This window comes from Elaeis guineensis, chromosome 2 (genome assembly GCF_000442705.2).
Source record: "Elaeis guineensis isolate ETL-2024a chromosome 2, EG11, whole genome shotgun sequence".
Classification (NCBI taxonomy): domain Eukaryota; kingdom Viridiplantae; phylum Streptophyta; class Magnoliopsida; order Arecales; family Arecaceae; genus Elaeis; species Elaeis guineensis.
The window spans coordinates 78,231,067-78,247,536 of NC_025994.2; the positions used below are offsets into that span (position 1 = coordinate 78,231,067).

Consider the following 16,470-nt stretch of genomic DNA (forward strand, 5'->3'; position numbering starts at 1 on the left):
CATACATATTAGCCGCATGTGACCTGAATTTAGCACCAAAACACATCTTAATCGTGTGACGAGCTTTGTATAAATAATTCTCGCCGATGATTGCCTGAATTGGAACATATTTGTTGCAAATTTAAGTTGTTTGCATCCCAAGTCGTATCATTTGATTACCAATGTTAAACATCTGAGAAATCTATGGAGTCCATTGTCATTCAAGAAATAATAATAAAAAAAAGGATGAATTAGAATTTCATGGGATATGAGACAATGGCTCGTGGAAATAAAACTTCAACACTTGCTTTGGCTTCTTTGGTATCTTTTTTATTTTATATTTTTATTTCCATATGAAAAAAAGGAAATTCTCCTTGAAGATAGATATTGGATATAGCATTTGCATGAAGCTTTTGCTGTTTTTTATTTTTAATTTAATTTTTGTTATTGGAAGAATGAATCTTTCCTGCCAAAAGCTCTCAAAATTTCACAAACAATTTTTTAAAATAAAAAAATTTCATTATGTATGTATATTTAGTCAAGACTAATTTTTTTTCTTGAATTTTTGAAAACAAAAATAAAAAATAAATGCAATACCCCTTGGGCCCTTTATATTTTAATTCATTTTTTATCTCTCATTTATGATGTTCCAAAGGTGGAATGGACATTAAAAATGATTTTATGCAAATAATCCAGCTGAATGATAAAACAAGAAAGGCTCAGGAGCAAGGTGGGATTCAATTCAAATATTGTCAACCATAACATAAAAGGCTAGCAATTTTTATCAAAAAAAAAAAAAAAACTATCAACGAAACTCGATAAAGTTACTCTCAAGCTGTCTTTGCCTTTTATACGATCCACATGATAATCTTATTTTTCAATTTTGGGAGTAGCGAACATTTGCGGCACGTGCAGGGCACACGAGAGGGGCAGGATGCTCTACCTAGGGAAGAAGGATATGCATCTCCAGAATCTCCACTATATTTAGAGAGCCAAAGTTCGCATTACATGTACGTACAAAGATGGGCCTCCACCAAGATGCCATGTATTCAGCACGACTCAAGCTGATCATGAACCAAATTTGGATATTGTTGTGGGAAGAGTATTGCTTTAGTCCCGCAATAATTATGAGTTAAGGGAGAATATGGTTTGTATGAAATGAGATCTTCTCTCTTTCATGAGATATTTTTTAAAAAATAAAATTATAAAATTTAAAATTATTAATACAGTCAAATCGATCGATCCATCCGAACTAAGAATATCTTCTCCTGTGAGGCTCATGATTCATTACAAAAAATATATTAAATTTTAAATAAGCTCAATCTGAAATTTGGTAAAAAATAAATATAGTTTAGGATCAGGATCTGCCCATGATTCGTTATGGGCAGACCATAAGATATTTTCAAAATGTCCTATGAGGGCTTTGAATTATTCTCTCCTAAAATTCATTCCAAAAACTGGCCTATCATTAAAAGAATTATTGGTTAGAACTGTTTGACCACCTAAATATTAAACCAATCAATAAAAAGTTGCTGCATCATTCAAAAAAAAAAAAATTTTCATTTAAACTAGCAAAAATTACCGATTAGAAAAAATTATTGATTAAAATTATTTTAACATATATTTTTTGCATTATCTTATAAGAGGTTATCATATTTTTCAAAAAAATGAATCTTTTGAAAAATTATTGGTTAAAACGATTTTACTATGTACATCTTGAACCGTCGAATAACAAATTAGCACATAATCTATTTACAGAAAAATTGTACCATTATCTAAATTTAATTTTAAATTTTAAATAATTTTTTTATTAACTATGATTAGTAATTTGATAATTATTATTTTAAATAAAAAAAATTCACATTCTTGGATGGTATCGCGGCTTGCCATCAGATGATTTAATATAATTGTGATAGAAATATTCTAATCAATATTTTTTTTTTCATTCAAAATTATAAATATTATCAAGCGGTCAATCATAGTTAACAGTAAAATTTTTTTCATTCAAAATTTTTAAACATTGAAAATTATATTTTTTTAATAATAAATAAAATAATAAAATTTTATTAAATGATCGGGGATAAGCGCGGCAAATGATTCTAATCAACAGTTCCTCGAGTGGTGTGTTAGCGGTTCCAAAAAAAACTCTCCAGAAGTGTTCCTGGACGGGGGCACGCAGTGGCCTTGGTGGTGGGCCCGATTCTCCTCTGGAAACGCACAAGTGGCTCTGACATTTTGATACATCCCCTTCTGGACTGACCTTTTTTGGCTCACGTGGAACCTTGGAAGGAAGCGTAAGCCGTAAAGAGGAAGCAGAGGGGCGGTGGCATGCACGGGTGCTTTTCACGGACTTTCCACCGTTGATACAAAAATATCGGAGTTCGCGGTGCGATAACCCCAAGGATCGTGGTTGTATCCTTCGCGCGAAAGAATGATACGCTTTGAGATCTGTGCGGTGCACGATCCGACGGTCCCCCGGTGAGAAGGCAGGCGTATCCTTCTTTCGCTCGAGTTCCAACAATATCAAACTTAGATTCGCTTGACACACCTAAAGTTAACGCTTAAGCAAATGACTGCCCATAAATGGTCTTGGCCCATAATTTAATAAATTTATCATTTATTCAGAAACAGTTGGCTCATGTAATTTATGGAACAAAAATAAGCTAGATAAAAGATAGTTATTCATTGATTGCTACTGCACTTCTACTCCCATTTGAGCTCTACCACTTCTAAATAAACTTATCTCCTTGGCCTCATTATATCTCTTATAACCTCTATTTGGTAGCCACCACCTGAGTAAATAAGTACTTGGTTATAACTACAAAGCAAGCTTGATGATTTTCTCTCACTAGACTCTACCCTAATTATGAGCCAAACATATAACAAACTTAAAGTTACATAATTATGTTTCAGAAAAACTAATAAATGCTTTTGCTAGTGAAACCATCTGCTTTTTTTTTTTTTGTCTAATATTACTTCCTAAATTTATTATTACATCTATGATTAAATATTTTCTTTTGAAAACCATCTTACACTGTCAATCATCACAAAAAAAAAAAAGAAACTTGGTAAGCATTTAAATGACATGTCGACTATTATTCAAAATCAATCCCATCCATTGATATTTGATGACAAAGAATGTATGAGACATAAACGATCTACGAACATAGATCAATAAAAAGTAATGAAAATAGACTGATTTTTCCGTTATTTTGTTGGTCAGGTTGCTGCTTGTTACATTGTTTGTTTCAGCAGTGCTGGGCTATGTACTGTATCGCACACTCTTTTAATTTAATGCCTATGCATGATTTTTATCGAAAATTAAAAAGTAATGAAATAGACTATGGACGCATTCTCCGTATAATTTCATATCAGCCGTTAGGAAATGATAACTAAAAAGAGTAAGCGTATTGACTGTTACCATTACCCTTGCTCTTTCTCTTTTCAGGAGAAAAAAAAAAAAAAACAGGCAGTCCGTGGGACGATCCGGACAGACTGCGGTGAACTTAAGCCCCCATCACCGCACTCAAAAAGCACCGCGCGGTAATCGTGCCTATAAAAGGCTCTCGCTAAAAGCGCCTCATTAAAAGGGATAGTGAGTGAGAGGGAGATCAGTCGATAAGATACTTCTGTTTTCTCTCCACTCAGTTGAGTCGATTCTTCCATTGCTCTCTCTCTCTCTCTCTCTCTCTCTGAGCTAGGGCCATGGCTTCTTCTTCTCTGTTACTGAATCGTTCTACCATCCTCTCCCATCCTAGCTCCTTCATTCGATCGCGCGATCTCCGATCTAGGAGCACCGGCAGATCCAACCTCTTCCTGAGCAAGTTCGGGGGCTATTCCCGCGCCTTCCGGCCTCTTACCGTGAGAAGCGTCGCCAGCGATCGGGAGGTCAAGGATCCGGTCTCCGAGGAGGGTAATCTTGATCCAGTCCATGGCTTCTTGGTTCGAAACCTTCGCTTTCGAATTCGATGTTTTTCGATCGTTAGCAGCTTTTGGAAGAATTTAGATCTTGTTCTTGAGTTGGGCGTTGATCTTTGCTCTATAATGATCTTCTTTTAGTGGAGAATTCACTTGATGATAAATGTAGTAGCAGTGCTCGAAGTAGATCGTTGCCTGTTTCTTTCTTCAGTGTATCCGTGAACTTTTATGGTGGTCCTTGTGTCTAAGGGCAACTCTCATTGATTGCTTATGATAACCGGACCTGGATACTTTTTGTGATTCTTGAACTATTTCTTGGACTTCGCTTCGTTGTCTTAGTTTCGGTGCTGAATTGACAGTGAAAGCTATATTCTGCAAGGCTTTGTCAAGGTTTTTAAGATCAATTTCAACTGCAAACCTAATCCTGACTGAACTATACATGTTCAGATCGTCCTTGATAGAATATATAATGGTTGTGGAACACACAATAATAGCATGAGAAACTATATAAAACAATGGAGCAGTATAATTTTTTCTCACAAGCTCTCTCTTTTTTTTTCTATTCTTTGATACCACTTCACTATTCCATACATTCTACAACAACCACCTATTTATAGGTACAAGAAATAATCTTTTGACTCTCCTAATAAATTTATCATTTAGACTTCCCTTGTGGCTCTTGGATTTTCCATGTGACCCTTAATTTTTCAATGTGACTCTTGGTTTTTGCCACTACAATTAAGTTTACAAAATTTAATATGACCTTTCGATTTCTTCAATACAATTAATATTTGCTTTTTCCAACATCTCCCTCTTAAACTTAATTGTTCTTTCTTCATCATACCAAGAGAACTTTTAAACTTGGTAAAGAGCTCTGCTTCTAATGATTTTGTGAATATATCGGTAACTTGATCTTGTGTCTTCACATACAGTAGCTCTACTTCTTTGTTCTTCACATGTTCTTAGATTGAATGAAAACGCACATCAATATGCTTGCTTCTTTGATGATACACTGGGTTCTTTCCTAGTGCAATAGTCGATTTGCTATCAATGCTTATCTTGGTAGGTTCCTTTTGCTCAAAATGAACTTCTTTCAGCAAGCTTCTTAGCCATATAATATGTGATACACATGTGGATGCAGCAACATATTCGGCTTCACATGTAAAAAGAGTAACAATAGATTGCTTCTTTGACATCCATGAAAAAACTGCATCTTCCATAGAAAATACAAATCCGAAAATACTCTTCCGGTCATCCATGTCTCCAGCCCAATCACTATCCGAATAGCCCACAAGTTCAAAGTTATTATGATGAGAATAAAATAGTCCATCAGTGATAGTACCTCGGATGTAACGAAGAATTCTCTTCGCTGCCTTCCAGTGTCTCATCTAACTCTTTGAACATGTGTTTGTACCTGCACATATGATTGCTTGCGCCGGTATCCAAGTACCAAATGTTCTCATTGGAAGCTTCTTCTCCCTTCTCTGCTAGTAACAAGATACCATCTTCTCCTTCCTCCTTCTTTGCATAGTTGACCTTCTCATGCACTTGGTTATTCTCATTATGGTAATATTCTGAAGAGTAATGACCATATTTACCACAAGTATAACATTTAATTTTACTTTTGTCATACCTTCGTCCTCCTCTTAAGAAACCCCCTTGCCTTCTTCCGTCAGAGGGACCTTGTGTGCTTTCTTCATTAGGTAAAACTCCTGTGCCTCCTCTTCCTCTGCCACGTCCAAAGGAACCTCGTCCTCGTCCATGGCCTCGTCCATGACCGTATCCGCGGGTATAACTATGACCGCGACTTATTTGATTGCTGTCGCTAGTTGGGCCATCCTTCTTCTCATTGATGGTGAGCTTGCACTTCAAGGCTTGCTGCAAGGGTTCTTTTTTCCGCATTAAGATTCTCTGCTCATGGATTTGTAGAGAACCCATAAGTTCATCAACTGTCATAGTGTCCACATTTTTGGACTCTTCAATTGCAGCCACAACATAGTCATACTTCTGATCTAAGGATCTTAGGATCTTCTCCACCACACGCTTGTCCTTCACATTCTCACCATTTCTTTTCATTTGGTTTACATTAGAGAGAACCTTTGTGAAATAATCCGAGATGGATTCTCCTTCTTTCATCTTCAAAGTCTCGAACTCGCCTCTCAACATTTGGAGGTGCACCTTCTTCACTTTCTCAACGCCCTTATAAGCGTTTTCGAGGATCTCCCAAGCTTGCTTCGAGTTGGTGGCACAAGCAACCTTCTCAAATCCGGCTTCATCTAGCCCTTGATAGATGAATAAAGGGTCTTCTTGTCTTTTTTTCTTTGATCGATAAGCGCCGTTCTTTGTGCCACCGTTTGTGCGCGGTCATCTTGGGGTTCTTCATATCCTTTTTCAACAACCTCCTAAATATCTTGGGAGCCTAGCAATGCCTTCATCTGGATGTTTCAATTCTCATAATTGGTGGTGGTGAGTCGTGGAATGGGAAATTGCATGATGCTGGATATATTTCCAACCTCCGAGCTTTGATACCACTTTGATAGAATATGTAATGGTAGTGGAACACACAACAATAGTATGAGAAACTATATAAAACAATAGAGCAGTACAACTTTTTCTCACAAGGCCTCTCTTTTTTTTTTATTCTTTGATACCACTTCACTACTCCATACATTCTACAACAACCACTTATTTATAGGTATAAGAAATAACTTTTTGACTCCCCTAATAAATTTATCATTTAGACTTCCCTTGTGACTCTTGGATTTTCCATGTGACCCTTAATTTTTCAATGTGACTCTTGATTTTTGCCACTACAATTAAGTTTACAAAATTTAATATGACCTTTCGATTTCTTCAATACAATTAATATTTGCTTTTTCCAACAGTCCTTTTGTATAGAAATTTGAGTTATGAACAACAGGAAAACGAACGATCCTTTCTTCCTTATGTAATGTCTATTGTAGCTCTGAGCTTGATCTTTGCTTCCATTCGGGGCTTTTACTGTGGGACGAGGAGAAGTTTGGAAAGCGAGAAACCAACTCAAATTGCGGGGAAGTTGGCTTTGTTGACCTGATATTTTAAACTGCTTTGCAGGGAGTACTGGCCCACCGTGTACGTAAATGATGGATCATGACATGCCATGACTCAATAGTCTGTTCCAAAAGGAATTCACTTACTTTGGGACGGAGGAAATTTTCTTTTAGTTGAGATTTCATGTGGATTAGCGTTTAGGATTTTGATATTTTTCTCCCTTAAATGTTCGTGTACCACCATTTTCACATTACCACCACATTGAACAAGTTATGAGTTTGCTCGAGCTCCTTCCACATTGTTTATGATTCAGTTCATGCAACTACTTGCCTCAAGTTGCAAGATAAATAACATAGGTGATATCAATGCATATGCTTCAAAATATTGATACCCTTATCCTAATGGTTATGGTATATGTATGTATTTATGTATGTATGTATATTAGTCTCCAGTCTGAGGGAAATGCATAGCTTCTAACATCATAGCCATCTTTTCTTGGTTTCAATTTTCTGTCCAATTTCTTATCCTGCAGTTGTTCTATGTATCTTATTAGTTGTTAAAACTGTGATATAGGTGTTCCAAGCACTCTAAATTCTTCAGCGTATGATCCCTCGACCATTGCATCAAGTATCAAGTACCATGCTGAGTTCACACCCTCATTCTCTCCATTTCATTTTGAGCTCCCCAAGGCTTACTTTGCAACTGCTGAAAGTGTTCGTGATGCACTTATAATAAATTGGAATGCAACATACGATTACTATGAAAGGATGAATGTAAAACAGGCATACTATCTGTCAATGGAATTCCTGCAGGTCTGATAACTGGTTTCTTACATTTTTTTCTCTCATGATTAATAAATTTATTTAAGTAATATTTATGTTAATTTTCATTCTCTTGTTCTGAACTTTAGGGCAGAGCACTCTTAAATGCAATTGGTAATCTAGATTTGACTGGCAAGTATGCAGAGGCATTAAGTCAGCTAGGTCATGATCTTGAGAGTGTTGCCACTCAGGTTAGATAATGTTTATTTACATATTTCCAAGTTCCAATTTTATATGTGTGTGGTGTATTTATCTGCAATTTATTGAGATTGACATTGTTCCTTTTTTTATGCAGTAAATGAACAAATCAGAAAATTTTAAAAAAAAATTATAAATGCCAAAGTTTATGCCGTTTCATTTAACTTTCATGCAATTTTATGCTTCAGCAACATTTATATGTCGATGCTAAAACATGTTGTTGGAGTGATTTATACACAGGAACCAGATGCTGCCTTGGGAAATGGTGGTCTAGGACGTCTAGCTTCATGCTTTTTGGATTCTCTGGCAACATTAAACTATCCAGCATGGGGTTATGGACTTAGATATAAGTATGGTTTGTTCCAACAGAATATTACAAAAGATGGTCAGGAGGAAGTTGCAGAAAGCTGGCTGGAGGTGTTGTTTTCTCTTTCTTTAACAACATATACATAATTCTTATTTCATTCCTTTGAAGCATTCATCACTATTAGATAAAATTATAACTATTTTCAGAAGCTAAGATTACAATTCTTTGTATTATTCTGATTGCTGAAATCTTGATGGTTTTTCATTATTGATATGCATGATCACCTTGCAGATGGGAAATCCTTGGGAAATTGTAAGGAAGGATGTCACATATCCTGTGAAATTTTACGGAAAGGTAGTCATTGGTTCAGATGGAAGGAAACACTGGATTGGTGGGGAGAACATAAAGGCTGTTGCATATGATGTTCCCATACCTGGATATAAGACTAAAACCACCATTAACCTTCGACTTTGGTCGACAAAAGTACCATCCCAAGATTTTGATTTGCGAGCTTTTAATGCTGGAGAGCATGCAAAAGCAAATGAGGCTCATGCAAATGCTGAAAAGGTTTTCCTCTGCTGCTTAAATTCAGTTGCAGATAATACTGGCTAAATGATTTGATTCCTCCTAGGACTTTTTCCTAGATAATTGTCTTTGCTGAATTGTAGAATGTCTAGCGCTAGTCCATGACCTATTGAAAAAGTTAGATTTTGTGATTTTGTGATGTAAACTTACCGTTTGGATAGATGAATAGATTAAATAAAGCATCTTGAATGTATCTGTTATAATGTTATTAAATACCCCAATTCATGCTCAGGGTCATTGCATTGGAAACTGAAAAGAATTTGATTAAATTTCTTTTAACTATCATTAATATTTTAGCAAACGATATTGCTTTTATTTGTCTAAATGTTGTTTAATATTTTCAGTTGAAGACCTTGATTCAAGGTCTGCTAGAGAATTACCGAGTAGGTTCACTTGATTATATCAATATGTGGTAGCATCATTGACCTGAACTTTAACAATTATGGTGTCTTCTTATCTTTTCTAATTTCTGTTTCAGATATGCTATATTTTATACCCAGGAGATGAATCAATGGAGGGAAAAATTCTTCGTCTGAAACAGCAATATACACTCTGCTCTGCATCACTTCAAGATATTATTGCTTGTTTTGAGAGGAGATCTGGAAAATCAGTAAACTGGGAAGAGTTTCCTACAAAAGTTGCAGTTCAGATGAATGATACCCACCCAACTTTATGCATTCCAGAGTTAATGAGAATACTGATTGATGTGAAGGGTTTGAGCTGGAAGGAAGCTTGGAACATTACTCAGAGGTAATTACCTACCATATATTGTTTTTGCATGTAAAAAATTTACACATACATTACTCAGATATTTTTCTTGTTGTGAGCTTATGATTGAACAGAATTGGCATAAGAACCAACACATGCTATAAAAGTTATATAGTCATATATGAAATGATTGATGATTCGTCCACTCATGTGAAATGATTTATATTTTCCTAAATATTTGTAATCCATTTGAAAATTTGAAACTGCTTCTAGAACAGGTAATCAATGAAATGCAATGACCTTATGAACTCTATATGCATTTATTGCTCTAAATATACAACAATCTCTGAACAGATAACTGACTTCACTTGTGAATCAGATAATGCTTTTGGCTGCAAACATCTTATCTTGTCAATACAATTTAGCAAACAATGTGAGTACAGATTGATTGGAAACATATGAGTGATATCATCGATTTTCTTGGTAATGTTTCAGGATCAATCTTATGATATATAACACTAACATGGATTTTCTGGCTCTTTTTCATTTGACTTTTTAGAGCCAACATTTCCTTATTGTTAATAACTGATACTTTAGCTAGGTGTTGCATCAAACATGTGAGCAGTAATTGCCGCAACTTGCAAGCCTCACTTTTTATCAATTTATTGGCTCTCATACAGAACTATGGCATACACAAATCACACAGTTCTTCCTGAAGCTTTGGAAAAGTGGAGTTTGGATCTCATGCAGAAGCTACTTCCTCGACATGTTGAGATTATAGAAATGATAGATGAGGAGGTACATTTTAATATTTCATATAGATACATGTCTAGTTAGCCAAGCTTTTCATTATGGGGCATCTATAATTTTGTTTTCTTGGATACGGAAAACAGTTGATCAACAACATTATTTCGGAATATGGAACAGCAGATCTTGTAGTTCTAGAGAAGAAACTGACGGAGATGAGGATTTTCGACAATGTTGACTTTCCAGCATCTGTCGTGCAATTGTTTGTTAAGCCAAAGAAGATATCCCATGTTAAACCTAAACAAAAAAAACTATTAGTCAAAACTTTAGAACCTTCCAGCATGACTGTGGATGAAGAAGTTGAATCTGAAGAAGTTGTATCCGAAGAAGTTGAATCCGAAGAAGTTGTATCCGAAGAAGTTGAATATGAAGAAGTTGAATCCAAAGAAGTTGAATCCGAAGAAGTTGAATCTCAAGAAGTTGAATCTGAAGAAGTTGAATCTCAAGAAGTTGAATCTGAAGAAGTTGAACCAGAAGAAGAGGATCTTGGCAATGAAGAACCAACATTTTTAAAATCAGATCCTAGATTGCCAAAAATGGTTCGTATGGCTAATCTCTGTGTAGTTGGTGGGCATGCGGTGAATGGAGTTGCTGAAATTCACAGTGAAATTGTGAAGGAGGATGTATTCAACAGTTTCTACAAGGTAAATATTGTTGAAGGCATGATTTTCTATTCCTATCTTTTAGTCTCAGCCAGCCAGTTGCATAATGGCAGCTCAATAAATTGTCAATGTTCTTATGCTTTCTTATGCTTGATCATTTATGGTATATGCCACTGTTCAACTGGGCAATTTGTGTTGTTTTCTGTCAGTTGTGGCCTGAGAAATTTCAAAACAAAACAAATGGGGTAACTCCAAGACGCTGGATCAAATTCTGCAATCCTGATCTAAGTAACATAATTACTAAGTGGATTGGTACAGATGATTGGGTTCTGAACACTGAGAAACTGGCAGAACTCAGGAAGGTAATTTTAGTAACTTCATTCATTTCTTTCATTATTGTGGTCTATTGTTTGAATTGACAGTGTGCTATCAAGTTATGAATAAAAAGAGAGCAAAATTTACTTGCTAAATGTTTCTTTTTATACAATAATCCATTTTCTGTTGTGCTGCAACCGTTGCAATGCCCAGATATAGCAACGGACTATGTGGGACAATGTTTTACTAAATAAGCCATGTAATTTTTCTTCTATGTGTGTGTGCATGCTCCTTTTCGTATTTTTGCTTCCAAAAAAATCTTTTCTCGCGACTGAAGTGTTGTTCAATTACCGGTCACCGGACAATTTCTCATCCAACCGAATCAGCATTCTTGAATTATTGATTCATTTTCTCATGAATAAAATGCAACTTCACCACAGCTTGCTGATAATGAGGATCTCCATTTGGAGTGGAGGGCAGCTAAAAGAAGCAATAAGATGAAGGTTGTTTCTTTCATAAAAGAGAAAACAGGATATGTTGTCAGTCCGGATGCGATGTTTGATATACAGGTTACTGCCAAATTTTAATGGAACAGTGGTTTATTTCATTTGTTATTGGCGTGGCTGTCTAACTAGTTATCATACCAGGTGAAGCGGATACATGAATATAAACGTCAGTTGCTGAATATCTTAGGAATTGTCTACCGCTACAAGAAGATGAAAGAAATGAGTGCCAAGGAAAGGATATCTAGCTTTGTTCCGAGGGTCTGCATATTTGGGGGTAAAGCATTTGCTACATATGTGCAGGCAAAGAGGATAGTAAAGTTCATTACAGATGTTGGGGCTACCATTAATCATGATCCTGACATTGGAAACCTATTGAAGGTATGTTTAGCTCTGGAATATCAGCAATGAACTCTGAACTTCTCATTATCTGTCTGTCAGTTTTCCTGAACAATTCCTGGTTCCTGCTGTTAATGAATTCTCTGAATGGTGAACCTGTTTGCTCCAGTAAGTTTGAAATGTTGGTCAGACTGATAATTTAATATATTGGCAACTCTGTTGGTTCATTTCTTTCATATAAAGTTCACACACACACACACACACACATAGAGCCAGATTAGAATCAGGTCGATCGGATTTAAACTAAGATTCGGTCAAATCAAAACTCTATAATAGAGGTCCTTTATCAATAATACAAGCTGTTAAATGTGATCTACTATTTCAAACCTGTTTGTATATAAAAAATCATATGATTTGGAGACCTCTAATCTATGCATCAAGTAGTCAAAAATTGGATGGCCTAAATAAAATTGAATTAGATGTATTTTTTACTCACTCGATGCATGGGCTAGGGATTTTTAAATAATATAATTTTTTGTGTGTAGGCAGTTTTGAGGTAGTAGATCACATTCAATGGCTTGGATTATCGATGTAGGACCACCATTGTCTAGTCTTGATCTGACAGAATCTGAGCCCAAATCTGATCGTATTATCCAAGTTTGCCCTTTTATATATATATATATATATATATATATATATATATATATATATATATATATATATATATATATATATATATATATATATATATATATATATATATATGTAATTTTGCATGTTTCTGTGTATATTTATTTATGTCGGTGTTTATGCATATATGTGTGTGTGTTGGGTCATTGGTGAAGTTCAAAATTTGGTAATTTTTGTAATGTTGTGGTCATAAATGGCTCAAAGAGTTGAAGAGTTTTTCCCTCCTTCAGGTTGTCTTTGTTCCCGATTATAATGTCAGTGTGGCAGAGATGCTTATTCCAGCCAGTGAATTATCTCAGCATATCAGGTAAATTCTTTCTTCGATTTTGTAAATATCTACTTAAATCTGGTTATAGTTAATGTTTCATAATGTGGAAAGAAATTTCAGACCTTTAGCTATAATTGACCAAAAGAAAATTTCCATGTGAAGTTTGTCTATCAAATGTAAGCTATTGAGTACAAATTTAATTTGCAACCATGTTTCTCAGGGTGACATGCTATTATAACATGAATCCATAATGGTGTTATATCTGAAATGTATGCCCTATTGCCTGTCATTAGTTGCAAAATTTTGAACAGTGTTATTATGCTCATGTTCCCTTGGTATCATTCAATAATGAGTAGAAAATTAAAGCATCATATGTAAAATTTACTTTTAGCCATCGTGATCACCATCTTCTATTATCTGGCCAGTACTGCTGGGATGGAAGCAAGTGGAACCAGCAATATGAAATTTGCTATGAATGGCTGTGTTCTGATTGGAACATTGGATGGTGCAAATGTCGAAATAAGGCAAGAGGTTGGTGAAGACAACTTTTTCCTCTTTGGTGCCCGAGCTCATGAAATTGCAGGTTTAAGGAAAGAAAGAGCAGAAGGCAAGGTATGTTTTTGGAACCAAAATTTTGTGTGTGTGTGTGAGAGAGAGAGAGAGATGAGTAGCTATCATTTCCAAAGTTCGCTTAACTTGCCTACTTATTATATGCATTTATGTTCTCCTTCTACAGTTTGTGCCAGACCCAAGATTTGAGGAGGTCAAGAAATTTGTCCGTGATGGTGCCTTTGGAAGTTATAACTATGATGAGTTAATTGGATCCTTAGAAGGGAATAAGGGATTTGGTCGTGCAGATTATTTTCTTGTTGGCAAGGACTTTCCAGATTATCTTGAGTGCCAACAGAAAGTTGATGAAGCGTACAGTGACCAAAAGGTAAGATGTATCAAATAATTATTTTTCTAACTTGTAACATAGGAACATATGCATGTATACATAGATTTGTGCAACATCATTGTTGGCACTAGATTCCCCGGGGTGGAGTGGCATGCCCGTCCTTAGCTAGATCATGCAACTGCACATGCGTGCCACCAGTGTTAAGAATTGGAAAGAAATGAGGGTAAAAGGTTTGATAATGTAGGCTTTGATGCTTTGAGCTTCAAAGACTTTCACCACTGTGATACCGCCTACTCGAAAGAGGAGATAGATCATAGCTGAGGCTCCAGTTCTATTCTAATAGCTGCAGATAAACTAGGGCAAAGTAAGGTAAATAAAGCAAGGAAATTAAAAGTAAACACAATGGCAAAGTAAAGATAAAAATAAAGATAAAGATGAGCAATGGGTGTTTTGATCAGCCGGAGGGTTTTGGATTCAGAGTTTCATTTTTTTCCATATTTTATACAATACACATTAAATGATCTAGTAACAGTCAGCTCCCAATATCTACATATCTCCGATGGTTCCTGTAGTTATGTCCCATGATTCCCACTTTTTCTCATTTCAGCAACCATTCACATATTTCCCCAAATAGTGTACCCATTGCCATAAGGCTGAAGATCTAATTATCACACGTCATTGGAACGGGTTGACTCTAGACATGATGTTCTAGCACCGTTTGGCTTGTACCCTTTTGCTCCCTTTGATCATTTGCCCTACCTTGGTGGAACTCCATTCGGCCTGTCATATGCCATGTAACAACCCATCTAAAATTGTTTTGTCCATCAAGTTTATCCATGTGAATCCACTGAAGGCAATCCCATTGGTCTGGATGTGGTGTAAACAATCCTTAAATCATATCTACAATGATATTATTATTTGCATCTGATATATTGGTGCTCATGCTGCATTTTGTTTGCATATCTACCAAATTTATGTCAGTATTGCTGGCAATAGAGTTTTATAAACATACATGTGTCAGACATTATGTATGCAGCACCTGTCAATGACCCAACATGCATAATTTGATGCACTAAATACTCCAATGCCTATGCAAGTGCATTTCAACACACACACACACACACATGATATACATGCTACTTTACGGATTACGTGGTCGTGGATTTAATCTGTCACTAAATCATGCATGATATGGTTGTTGCATTCCATATGAACATCATGACAATATGCATGAAATATTTAAAAATTTTCTGTAGTTTCAACCGTTTTACATTTTCTACAGTATTACATTTGTGGTGTACAGTATTTATGGAATGACCATTGACACACATGGCATGCACACATATTTGTACACATGCACACATCTGCACTAAATGTAAATAGTGTGGTATTCCATTTATGGTATGGTAGATCTTTATGTTCTTACTGCTTGGGCTGGGGGTCACTGGAACACTCTTTGTAGTTTTTGTGCTTATATTGAAAAGAAAAAAAAACCTGCTGTATAATCTTGCTTACCTGTAAGCTGGGCTTGTGCTTATATTGAAAAGAAAAAAAAACCTGCTGTATAATCTTGCTTACCTGTAAGCTGGGCTAAAAAAAACAAGTTAAGCATATTGATACACAGTACCTGCATGCATGGACGTAGATGCTGTCATTCGTTCCCTTACTAAAACTGGACAATTTGTGTTGGACAGAAATGGACAAAAATGTCAATTTTGAATACAGCTGGCTCCTACAAATTCAGCAGTGATCGGACAATTCATGAGTATGCGAGGGATATCTGGATATCAAGCCTGTTGTGTTGCCATAGAGGAATGCAGGAATGGGTATTGCTTTCTTCATGCTACACCATGCCAATGTGTTGGATTAACCAGGTGGGCATCATCCCCCTGGTGGAGGTAGGATCCAGCCCAATCGGTTGTAGAAAACAGCGTTATGATCTTAGCAGGCTGATGAATGAAGCTTCATCTAAGGGGGTAGATGAATAATGTTAATAAGGTGGCATTTGATGAACCGTGGAAAAACTACTGTAGATTGGATGGTGCTAAACAATAACATCTCAGTCAGATGTTGGTACTGGGATAATGTATAATGTAGATGCTCTTTTCAATGCCATACGATAGTCGCTATCGTATTATTACATTATTCATCCTTGAAATTTGGTTTTATATAGAAAAAACATCATGTTAGGGACTGCCAAGTTGTTGAGCCAGCTGCGTCCAAGGTGCTGCCATTCTGCCACCGGTTCTGAAAGAATATGTTCCTGAAATGTTGTTTGACTGGATGCAGATGCTAGCCCAAAAAGGATAAGGTTGCTTCAATCAACACCGGCGTCTATAAATTGTGTTGTCTTGCCTGAACAAGGATTGATAGAACTGCTAGGCTCCATATCTAACCGGCTGTGGCATTTTCAAGATCCCAGTTTTAGTTTCGGGGCATCAGGCGCGTCTGGCATGTGGTGTTAGTTTAAACAGGACACTCACGGTACAAGGGCGGCGTGAT

General features: G+C 36.1%; 1 protein-coding gene across 1 annotated transcript; it reads left to right on the forward strand.

The window, feature by feature from the left end:
* The first annotated feature begins 3,570 nt into the window (after window positions 1-3,570).
* LOC105058113 (alpha-1,4 glucan phosphorylase L isozyme, chloroplastic/amyloplastic) lies at window positions 3,571-16,110 on the forward strand. Its single transcript, XM_010940914.3, has 15 exons — window positions 3,571-3,892; window positions 7,501-7,739; window positions 7,838-7,939; window positions 8,187-8,363; window positions 8,545-8,820; window positions 9,317-9,588; window positions 10,227-10,344; window positions 10,440-10,997; window positions 11,165-11,317; window positions 11,711-11,839; window positions 11,918-12,154; window positions 13,033-13,109; window positions 13,496-13,682; window positions 13,807-14,007; window positions 15,663-16,110. The coding sequence occupies exons 1-15, from the start codon at window positions 3,685-3,687 to the stop codon at window positions 15,954-15,956; spliced, it is 3,228 nt and encodes a 1,075-aa protein (XP_010939216.2). The 5' UTR covers window positions 3,571-3,684; the 3' UTR covers window positions 15,957-16,110.
* Window positions 16,111-16,470: the final 360 nt, after the last annotated feature.

Coding starts and splice junctions, on each gene's coding strand:
- LOC105058113 (XM_010940914.3), top strand. CDS start 3,685: ATGGCTTCTTCTTCTCTGTTACTGAATCGTTCTACCATCCTCTCCCAT. Junction 7,740..7,837: donor TGTCAATGGAATTCCTGCAG/GTCTGATAACTG, acceptor TCTGAACTTTAG/GGCAGAGCACTCTTAAATGC. Junction 9,589..10,226: donor GCTTGGAACATTACTCAGAG/GTAATTACCTAC, acceptor GCTCTCATACAG/AACTATGGCATACACAAATC.